Source organism: Mixophyes fleayi, chromosome 2 (assembly GCF_038048845.1).
Source record: "Mixophyes fleayi isolate aMixFle1 chromosome 2, aMixFle1.hap1, whole genome shotgun sequence".
In the NCBI taxonomy this organism is placed as follows: Eukaryota; Metazoa; Chordata; class Amphibia; order Anura; family Limnodynastidae; genus Mixophyes; species Mixophyes fleayi.
In genome coordinates, this window is record NC_134403.1 from 231,152,390 (window position 1) to 231,164,660 (window position 12,271).

A 12,271-nucleotide genomic window follows, 5' to 3' on the forward strand; every position below is an offset into this window, starting at 1 on the left:
ATTGTAATAGCGGGGTCTCCCAGGTAATTTTACTGCCTGGCAATGGAGTGCCATCTAAGCCACATACCGTGATGGCAGATTTGAGTTTAATTCCAGCAGAGCGGGCAAACTCGAAGTCCATGAAGTTGCCTGCAGCTCTACTGTCAATAAAGGCCGACAGGTCCACAGAACGAGCACTGAACGTGAGCTGTGCAGGGATCAATACAGCATTTTTCGGGGAGACAATCTGCAGACCTAGGTGAACTTTCCCCTCGTTCCCTAAGCATGCTCTTTTCCCGGCTTATTCGGGCAGGAACGGGAGAAGTGGCCTTTTGTGCTGCAATAGAGACATAAGCCCTGTGATCGTCTCGTCTCTTTCCTCAGGGGAGAGGCGATACGCTCCTAATTGCATGGGTTCCTCACCATCCGTGGAAACAGGAATGAAGGCGGATGGAGGTGAAGATGCCTCCTTTTTCGGTTTTCCGCTCTTTAAATCTCCTGTCGATTTTAATGGAGAGGTGCATCAGATCCTCCAGAGAGGTAGGAGATGGGTATTGCACCAGAGAGTCTTTAATCTGTTCCGACAGGCCGAGACGGAACTGGCTACGTAAGGCGGGGTCATTCCATCCACTACGGATGACCATCTACGGAATTCAGCGCAATATTCCTCTGCCGACCGCCAGCCTTGTTTCAAGGCCCGTAGATGAGCTTCTGCAGAGGCCATTTGATCCGGGTCATCAGTAGACCCAATGCCTCAAAGAAAGCATCTACGGACTGCATGGCAGGACTGGTCTGTGGAAAAGAAAAAGCCCAGGACTGGGGGTCACCTTGTAGGAGGGAAATGATAATCCCGACTCTTTGTTGCTCTGATCCAGAGGAGCGGGGTCTTAACCGGAAATAGAGCTTGCAACTCTCCCTGAAATTCCGGAACAGGGATCTATTTCCAGAGAACCGATCCGGTAAATTCACCTTAGGTTCACAGGTGGAACTCGGAGTGGGTTGTGAAGTTTTTGCGGCTTCCTCTTGAACGGACAACCGCTCAGCCAATCCCTGGATCATCTGGTACAAGGACTCAACATGGCCTGCTAAGGCTTGTGCCGGAGACGGTGTGGATCTGCTTTCATCCATCGCAACCTCGTCTCAGTGTGTGGCCCGGTTATAATGTTAGGAACCCCTCCAGCCGGCACAACACAACCCGGAATCTACTCTGCCAGTCAGGTGTTCACTGGAGCCCCTGATGGTTGGGACAGACTGGGCTGCAGACTGACAGAGGGTCGTGAAGTGTGTACCGGCTGGGGAGAACCCAGGCAAGCGGAGTGAGGTCCACGCAGAGGTCAAGGGCCGGCAGCAGACAACAGTATCAGTAAACAAGCTGGGGTCAGGGGTCACAGGTGGATAGCACAAACGGTAAACAGGCCAGAGATCAGGGTCACAGGATACACAAGCTAAGTCCAATTCAAAGCCATGGGTCATACACGGGAAGTCAATAGCGGTCTCAGAAGACTAGAACAGGAACAAGCAGGTCAGCAGACTGAAGCACAGAAGCTATAACCGGCAGTGAGGCTGCAGACCTCACTGCCTTAAATACTAGTGGCCACCAATCAGAGCCTAGCTCTGAATCACACACAGCCCCCTGCCTGATTAATGTATCAGGCATTAATCAGCCCACAGGCTTGTTAAATCAAGCCACAGGTAGTTTTAACTTCTGCGCATGCGTGCCCGGCTTCCTCCGCTGCCGAAGTGACGCCCCGGTGGTCAAGGTGACGGCCGGGACGCCAGAGGGGGCCAGAAGCGAGCCGCGGCGGCTGTGAGTACCGCCGCGGCTCGTGACAGTTTGCAGGTATTACTGTTGAGATGGCAATTGTGCTTTGGAGGGCCTGTCAGATGCTTCACATTTGTTGAACATATCTAATTTCTAGGATTTGACGAGTCCATCCTATTCCTTACAAGTTTGGTCATGCAACTTTAATCTTAGAATAACAAATAAATGCAACACTTTATTCCCCCAATTTGCCGACATTCAAGCAAAATTTGGTCTGCCTATACAGAAGTTTTATTAATACTTACAAGTTCGCAACCTTCACTCTATCATCAAATCTTGCCTTATTTGTCGCACACTCACTACCATCAAGACATTGTGTCTGCGCCGTGCATCAACATCAGGTCTCATCGCCATTATCTATTCCCAAACTGACCTCCCCTTCTGTTCCTCCTCATGACTCTTACGAGGGAGTATGGGAGCGGGACTTGGGCTACCCACTTGACGACAAATGGTTGGAAATATTGGACAATGACGCCTCTAGTTCAATTTGTGTTCGAATAAAAGAAAACGTTTATAAACTTCTCTATCGATGGTATTACGTCCCTACACGCCTCCATAAGATATAGGTAAACCTAAACATACCAGTTACTTTAGGTATACAATAAAGGTAAGTCATCTACTTGGTTTAATCTCTTTACAGACAGTCACTATATATTCCATGTGTAAACGCTCTCTTGTTCAGTAGTTCTCTAAAAATGGGCCCTGACACAGTAATAGTTGGGACTTAATGACCATTTTAAGTATCCTCCCTTTTTTAACACAAAGTCACTGGAATTTGTCCATTTTAAAGACATCACTAAGGTGTTTAAAGAAGACAAATCCCATTGGATCTGTTTTTTGAATTTAACTGCATCACCATAAGGTCTGCTTAGGGACACACATGCTTAAGGACACACACACTTAAATTGCTCTTTTGCCTTACCTCTTCAGCAAGTGCCCAGTTAAAAGATTTGTCTTGTTCAAGTGGTGACCATATCTTGATATTATAGTCTATTCCAGATGATGCTAAAACTTAATACAAATTAATATACAATCAATTTTTGCATCAGTTTAATTTAAAACATAACATAAAAAGTCAAACATGATGATAATAATAGTAATAATAATAATAATAATAATAATAATAATAGCAAAACTATGAACTGCTTGGTCATTTACCTAATAACAAGCATATTGACTGAAGTTTAATTTGTCCTATAATTATTGCAAATATGCTGGTACGATGAAGAATGTAAAAAGATAATTTAAGCATCAAAGTATTTTGTAATGTTAACACTAATTTTACTGCTATTATTTTATTATTAATGATAACAATCTAGTTCCTAAGTGTCATGAATTGACTTTGCAATCAGATCAGCTCTACATAACAAATTGGGTATGCTGTATTTGAAACTGTATGGAAGTTGTAACACACTGGCTATTATGTCAGTAGTACTATATAGTGGTATTATTATGTCATTATAAATAGCACTGTATGCATGTTTTACTCTGTGTGCTAATAAGCAGCTCATGTTAATGGCATAATTATTATTTATAGCAGATATGTTCAGCTTGTGTTTTCCTTGTTCATGAATGGTAACCTGTATAAATTAATATTTTATTTTATATATAGAAATTAAAATATAGATATTACTATTTTAGTATAATACCATACAAATGGTATACAATGTATTACATTTCACAAGTAATATGATATTTGTATTAATTGAATTAAAATATGAATTAACTATCAATTCAAATAAGAATGAAAAGCTGTTTTTGTGAAATAGAAATAATACAACTGTAACACCATATAATGATACTACTTTTTTGTTACAGACATGGTTTATAATGCCATTAATTGACTGTGAGAATCAGACTAGATCTATATATGAGATTGGGTATTTAAAGTTGCCATTTTATTGAATATACTTCGGTGGTGTAGTGGTTAGCACTTCTGCCTCACAGCACTAGGGTCATGAGTTCAATTCCTGACCATGGCCTTATATGTGTGGAGTTTGTATGCTCTCCCTGTGTTTGTGTGGGTTTCCTCCAGGTGCTCCGGTTTCCTCCCACACTCCAAAAATATACTAGTAGGTTAATTGGCTGCTATAAAAAACTGACCCTAGTCTCTCTCTCTCTGTCTGTGTGTGTATGTTAGGGAATTTAGACTGTAAGCGCCAATGGGGCAGGGACTGATGTGAATGAGTTCTCTGTACAGCGCTGCGGAATCAGTGGTGCTATATAAATAAATGGTGATGATGATGATGACTATTATACCATCATCACCATTTATTTATATAGCTTACAATCTGAATTCCCTAATATGCACACACAAATTTATATGTTGATATTTCACTATAAATAGTACTCATTAGTATGACAAAAAATTATGTTTTACACAAATGTACACTAATGAGAAGCTTATGATAACAGGGCTAGCATTATGAAAAGCACTAATGTTCAATTTGCATTTTCCTTAAAGGACCATCTGTTCATTTTATTTTAAACATTGAAATATATAATATCATTTAATATTAACTCTTTATAAATGGTATATAAAGTACATATGAATTAAAGCATTTATGTTTTAGATTTATGTACTACCAATTAACATCTTATAATAATATCTGATTTACACCTCTGATTTGCTAATGTGAATTTTCACTATATGCTGCAATTAAAACAAAATTAGTTCTGTATAAAATGTAAAAATATTTTATATTTATATATTATGCATTTTGTGATAAATCTTTTAATTACTATAAATAAGGGGCTTTAACGCTGATGCGGTACTCCATGATAAAGCAGCTCCAGAGAAACTGTTGGGAGCGCACTTTGGTTGGTTTCCTGTGCAGTTACTGTGTGGAATTTTAACTTTGGCAGAACAAGATTTCTTCAGCATTTTCAAACATATGTCACTATGAAGCATCAAATATGTGAGCATTTGATCATTATTTGAACACAAAAATTGTAAAATAATGCAGGTGGAAGATTACATAATAACAGCAAAAATAGAGGAAAGGGCTCTTGGAGTTTAGCTTCAGATGACACAAAGGTAATCAAGCTATGAAGTCATAGAGTGGGGACAGGCAACAGAACACTTTGTTGCATAATAAGAGGAAAAGGGAAGATATTGCCACTTTATAGGTCACAGGTAAGACCTAACAGTACTATGAATAGTTCTTTGAGGTCCTGTCTTTAAAAAAACAATCATAAAATAATAAAAAAAAAAGAGAAGGCACACCAAAGTAGTGCATGACTTGTACAATATAACTTATCAGGATAGGCTTCAAGAGCTGAATATTTAAAGTTTAGAGGATATAACGGAAATAGGTGATATGATATAAACATTTAAATATATAGTAGAGCACAGGAAGGCAGTATTTTAAACAGCAGGATTTCAAAAGAGAAACACTTTCAAACTGGAGTACAGATGAAAGGGAACATTAGGAAGATCTTTTCTTTTTTACAGAAAGGGTGATAAATCAACTGGATAGTTCCCAGTAGTGGTGGGGAGTCGCAAAGGACAAATATATTGCTATGTGGGAACACTTAGACATACAAATAAACTATCTCTACGCTTCCCTAAAAAAAAAAGTCCCAAAAACAAATGCATGCAAAAAAGGGATAGACTTGTTTTAAAAAAACAAACATATAGGGGCGTATTCTATTGTTCCGAGATCCCGCCGCGTAAAAACTACTACCGTTATTACGGTAGTAGTTAGCTGGATTTCAGCTCGCGGCTCAGGGAGCTGCGAGCTGAAATACAGCGAGAAAATTACCGTAGTAACGGTTTTTCCCGCACACTATTACCGTAATAGTGTGTGGACCGCGGGATTTTCGGCGTTTCCACCGACAATCGAATACGCCCAATAGTAGCTAATAGAAGGTGATAGCATTAACTAGGAAATTTATTAGAGGAGATTAAAAGAAAGCTTCCTTATTAATCATCTTTCCATCTGTTTTTACAAAGGAGGAAACAATACTTGAGCATATGCTGAATAACCCAAGACAAATCAGCCTTCCATCATGGTTGGGTAAAATATCTACAGGAATTGTAAAATATAACATTCATATATTACTTCAAATAAACTAATAACACAAGAGTCAACATGTTTTTTTTGTTTTTTTTTAAAGGCACTGGTCATGCCAAACAAATCTGTTCACTTTTTATGAGGAAGTAAATTGTAATCTGAATCTAGGGCAAGGCACTTGCCACATAACAGATTGGTACACAAGATAAAAGCACAGGGACTAGCAGAAAAATATGGGTAGATAACTGGTTGACAGATAGGAAGCAGGGAAAAATGCAGGATATGTAGAAGTAGGTTTCCAAATGCATGCTTTCGGACTAAAGCAATTTTTTTTTGTCGAAGGTTTTGTCCTGCATGAAGTAGTCATCGGAGCCCTGGCTAGGGCAGGGATGAAGTTAGTAAAATTTACCTAATGGTGCACTCAACACTCAAATAATGGAGTTTTGTGTGAGAGCGCGCTTAACATAGAAGATCTGGTGCTCACGTGCTTTGTGTAAAATTTGGAAATGAAGAGCTATTTTACAATTCAACTATGCATTCGACCTGGAAATCTAAGAGGAAAAGGAGGAATGGGTTTATATCCTCATCATCTATTTATTTATATAGCGCCACTAATTCCGCAGAGCTGTACAGAGAACTCATTCACATCAGTCCCTGTCCCATTGGAGCTTACAATATAAATCCCTTAACATACACAGATCTAGAGAGACTAAGCTCAATTTAATAGCAGCCAATTAACCTACCAGTATGTTCTTGGAGTGTGGGAGAAAACCATAGCACCTGGAGGAAACCCACGCAAACACGGGGAGAACATACAAACTCCACACAGATAAGGCCATGGTCGGGAATCGAACGAATGACCCCAGTGCTGTGAAGCAGAAGTGTTAACCACTAAGTCACCGTGCTGCCCACAACAATGTAACTTATGGCCAATTACTACTGCTCTAATCAAGATACTTTCTTAGGTCAGTGACAGATTCATTCAGACAAAAACGATGCTGAATCTATTAAACAAAAAGCAGAAACAAGTGAAGAGAATGAACGGAATAAAATAAACTTTTACATAATTAGGGCAGATATTAAGCTCAAACAGAACTCTGACAATAGTCGAGCAGTGCCCAAATGTATAACTAACTACAATGTAAAATATAAATCTAATAAAATATAAAAGCACAGAGCAACTTTTCGTTAATTCTGACAGAACCGTAATGTGTATGCCCCTCTTAACAAGCAATTTCAAGATGGATCTGTGAAGTAATTGCACAGGCATACAAGAGGAATGGGCATAATGTGCCAAAGATCCTGAGGGCCGACTCAACATGAGCAGCAGCAAGAAAGGTTCAAGCTTCAGTGACAGAGATTTGCAAAGCAGTTGGATGCATGTTTATCCACACGTTCGTTAGTCATTATCACCTGGAGCTCTTATCCTCCATTGACTCTGTTTGGGAGACCTGTTCTCTGAACAGCCACTAAATAAATTCACGATTTTGAAGCATGTGACTAGCTTGGTTTTTTGTGGTTCATCCTACTATATTGCTTTGGTACATCCCATCGCAATGGCTGTCATTGAGGAGTGAAGAGGCAAATTATGGTTACTCTATGGCAGCACAATTTCCTACTCTGATGATACCAGGATGTTAGGGTAGGAACCCAGAGGACAGTCCTGGTATCTAGGGGTTCAGGATCACACAGGCAAAGAAAAGGTGTGGATACAATGGTATCTTTATTACAGCTAATTGCAAACAAAAGCTTATATATATCAAACAATAATTTAAACAACACCCAGTGTTCACCAAACTTCAACTATCACCCAGTAACACCCCAGTGTTCAATAACCCCAAATTGTTTATAACGAAAATAGGTTTTCTTTACCAGTCCAAGTTATAGGGGAATGATGATGTCCGTGATTAATAAAATAAGCCAGGCAGAGCAAACAAGTCTGCAAGTCCAGGAAAAGATTGTAATCCAATAGCCACAATACTCCCAGGCAAAATCCTCAGCACACGGGCTTTCATTCTAAGTGTTTAAAATGACAGATGGGGAAAATGATGGCTGTCAGACCTCTCGTGTCACACCTACCCATGCTTTTTGTGCTTATATTGTTCAGATAAATCTTAGAAAGTCACTCAAAAGACATGATGACAGAGGAGCAGCTACCTTATATACCACCGATACCTAAACTAGAAAGGGATTCTACCCATTGTAGTGGCAGCAATGGAGTATTTGAAGGAAAATAAATTAAAAATAAGCATAATTCACATTTATATGTGTATCAATTATTATAAGCTTCACACTTTATTGCGAGTCTGCACCTTAATACATAGTGGATTCTTCAATATTTCTGTCACGGTCTGCCTCCGTCTGCTTTGCAACATCTCCCTTTTGAATGCTGTTTGCATCCCGCAGCCCCTGTTTATTTTGAACTGTGCAGTATGTGTTCATTTTATATGTTGCAGCAGTACCTCTGATCACCAGAGGTGCTGCTATTGTGCCTTACTTGGTTGTATCAGGGGTTAACCTGCCCTGTAATTATCTCATGCACCTGGGTGTGTTCCATATATACCTGTCTCTCCCAGCATTCAGGGCTGGTTATTGTTGTCCCATCCTGTAGTCACATCCTGAGCTTATTCTCTGTGGTCTCTTCCTCCTGTTTGTGCTCCTGGATTTATGCTGCTGGAGATCTATTTCAACATACAATCTGCTGACCTGTTCCTTATGTGTACCTGGGACTTATCTGTGCATTTCCCTGTGCATGCTGCCTGGAATATTTCCTCACCTCCCATTTACCTGCAACTGCTGTATATCTGGTAAATTCTGCAAGCTATTATGTCATCAACTGTTCATACTCTCCAGCAATAAACATTGTTTGTTTTTTCACCCATCCATGGCTCCTTAGCTGTATTTCTACATTGATCCGTGACAATTTCTATTCCTAAATGTTTCTAATTCCCCAAGAAAATAATGCTAGCTTGTAATGATTAAATGAGCACACTCCTGATTAGAGTATTTCCCAGTCATAATATATGTTGAATTTATTAAAATACACTACTCAAAAAATATTCTTTGCATCTGGCATGTCAATATGTGTTTTCGCCTAATTTAGGGATGCTGTATTCAGTGGAAATATCGGATTCTCTCTATAACGTCACATTTATTAGATACACACAAATAACAAAAGAGGAAATTGTTACATCTGAAAAAAGTAAGTGATAATTTCAATTAATCGCTATAGAATTGAAATATTCTCATCATTCTCATTTATAACATACTAATAAAACTACAGAAACACTTAAAAACTGCATAAACAAAACTTCAGAAACTTATAACAATCCAAATTAGCCGTAATGTAATTATTAATAAAAGATAAAATGTAAAGACACTTTGCTTTAGGAAAATAGGATGCTGATGCTTTGCATTTGTACAGTGTCTCATTGGTCTCTTTAAAAAAGAACCAGCAGAAGTCCCCCATCATTTCAGGGTCCCAACGTCATTGGTAGCAATGCTCCATTGTCAATATTTTCTTGGTGAAAACGTTCCCCGTGTTCATCACTTACAGTGCCCATGATGTCAGGGAAAAAGTCTAGATTGGAATGTAAAAAGTGAATTTCAAGTGGCATTCTACAACCATTATTCTTGCAGTTGTTCAATAGTTCATTCACGATGGACACGTAGTTGGCCACTTTTCTGTTTCCTAAGAATCCCACACAGCAGCCTTAAAGGAGGACCAAGCAACAGACTAATTTTCTGTCAACTTAGAATTAAATATTTAATCTGTAAGCAGTTTCCTTATTTGGGGGCCTACAAATATGCCTTCTTTTAGCTTTGCTTAACTGCAGTAACTGTTTCTTCAGATAAAGTCTGGCCTTCTTTATCCAGAGCTTTCACGAAATTCTTTATTAGGCCCAATGTGAAGCAGAGGTAAAATAATTTTTTGCAGCTCAACGAATGGAGTGTACTTGACGTTTTTCTGTCCAGCAACATAGGTTTCTCTGCCCACTTCTTTGTGATATAGTGATTTTTAGTGTCACTGCTGTCCCATAAACACAAACAGCAGTACTTTGTGAATCCACCATGCAAACCTACCAGTAGTGCAAGTACCTATCACAAGATAGATTCCCATCCATAATCCTCAAACGTGATTACTTTCAACAATACAGTCATACTTTCATGAGTTTCTTTCATATCTACTGCATAGGCCAGAGGCACTGAAGGGAGTTTGTTCCCATTATGGAGTAACACTGCTTTCACACTACTCTTCAAGGATTCAATAAACAGTTGTCACTCATTAGTATTGTGCTGAACACCATGCTCAATTATTAAACCGTTAACATCCGTACACACACATTGACGAACAAAGTTTTGCCAAGCACTTAAATTCGAAAAGTATTTAGACACTGTAATTTTTTCAAAATATCTAAAAAAAACCTTATATGATATAAAATTTCTGAAGGTGTATTTGGATTCTACACACAAAATTACATGGAAATTAATATATACCATGTCAGATGCAAAATGGCTGTTGAGTAGTGATATTTGTGTTGTATCATAAATGGTCAGTCATTAAAATAAGCATACAATTCCCACTTTGAGTTTTTTTTATATCAGACAAATAAGTCAGGGTTAGTATATATACATAAATATTTTTTTTATTTTTTGTTGCACTATGCAATAATATTTTTGCCTATTATTATGCTATGTTTTGTCAGAGGTGTGCCACAATTCATAGATAGAGGTATATTTACTTAACTGCAGGTTTAAAAAAGTGGAGATGTTGACTATAGCAACCAGATTCTAACTGTCATCTGTATCTTATTTTTCTCCAAAAATTAAAAACTCCTTCCAATGGAAGATTAGCCAGATTGTTCTTTGAACGGGTTTTTACTGCTCAAAGACATAACCATAGTGCCATTTTGCTACTGCTGCCATAACTATTGCACAAAAAACAAAGATAATTCACAGGGGAACTGTATACAATTTTTCCTTAATTTCAACAATTTTTACAAAATAAGACTACAGCGGCCATAGGCACTCATGAGTTTATTGTGGTTCCAAAAAAAATAAAAAAAAACATTCTGCTTTCCTGCCCATAGGATCCCTTAAAGAACCCCTACGTTCCAATGGCTGTCTAGTAGACATACCAGATATTGCTGCATCTACTCTAAGACTTAAGCTCCACCTCAGAGCTTCGTCATCCCAAATGCATAAATCTACTTTTTCTAAAGTAGACTGACATTTCCCCACCATTGAGAATCTTTGAGAACCCTGAGCTGTAGTAGAAATTGTAGTTTCACTTGTTTTCATAGACATATACGTATATATTGTTAGGAACCCCTCCAGCCGGCACAACACAACCCGGATTCTACTCTGCCAGTCAGGTGTTCACTGGAGCCCCTGATGGTGGGGACAGGCTGGGCTGCAGTCTGACAAAGGGTCGTGAAGTGTGTACCGGCTGGGGAGAACCCAGGCAAGCGGAGTGAGGTCCAAGCAGAGGTCAAGGGCCGGCAGCAGGTAGCAATTTCAATTAACAAGCCGAGGTCAAGGGTCACAAGCAGACAGGAAGATTGGTAAACGGGCCAGAGGTCACCGTCACGAGATACACAAGCAAAGTCCAAATCCAGGCAAAGGGTAATACACGGGTAATCAGCAGAAAGTCCAACAGGCAGGAACAAAGCACAGAGCAGGTCAGCAGACTGGCAACAGAAGCTATAACCGGCAATGAGGCAGCAGACCTCATTGCCTTAAATATACAGTGTGACCAATCAGAGCCTGACTCTGAAACTGCCCCCAGACTGTGCCTACTACATTAATTAGTAAGATTAATTAGCCCACAGGCTATTCGCAGAATATCGCACGCGCCCGGCTGCCCACGCTGAACTATTCAGCGCCCGGCCGTTGCTACGGCAACGGTCGGCCTGGCCCCGGAATTGACGTCCCGGCCGTTGCTATGGCGGGACGGAGGTAGGAGAGTCACGGCGGGTAGGCACAGCCGCAGCTCGTAACATATATGAGCAAATTTTCTACATTATCCAGATTAAACAACCTAGGTGCTCTTCCTTCTCATGATTCATCACTAGAATATTGTTCCAGTATCCCTGGATAATCCCACTAGAGTATCTATTTTCCATATCTATGCTTGTTAGAGATCTGATTCTTCTAATTCCTTACAATGTACAGAAAACGATTCTTTCAACCATGCAATAAGCTCCATAAATCGTTCCTGAGGCTGAACTTTACCTTTGTTTTGACAATTGCACATAGCACAAAATACTCTTTCAGACTCTGCCATACATGTTTTATCACAAGCTGCACAAACTATTTGTGGAGCTTGTGAAAAGAAGAAAGTTTTGGCTCAACTGATAAAATGTGGAAGTATTAACTCTTTTAGCTATCAGAACGGAGAGTGTGCACAATTGATCAATTAAGTTACAGGATTCTATTGGCTGTAAAACAGTAG

The 12,271-nt window shown here is 39.5% G+C and overlaps 1 protein-coding gene across 6 annotated transcripts in view; it reads right to left on the reverse strand.

Annotated features, from left to right (window-relative positions):
- DCAF6 (DDB1 and CUL4 associated factor 6) overlaps window positions 1-12,271 on the reverse strand; it is a 291,082-nt gene that overhangs the window by 32,047 nt on the left and 246,764 nt on the right. For all 6 annotated transcript variants that reach the window (XM_075195604.1, XM_075195606.1, XM_075195607.1 and 3 more), the window contains one exon: window positions 2,724-2,812. In XM_075195604.1, the coding sequence (XP_075051705.1) occupies window positions 2,724-2,812 (89 nt within the window). The remainder of the gene's footprint in view (window positions 1-2,723; window positions 2,813-12,271) is intronic.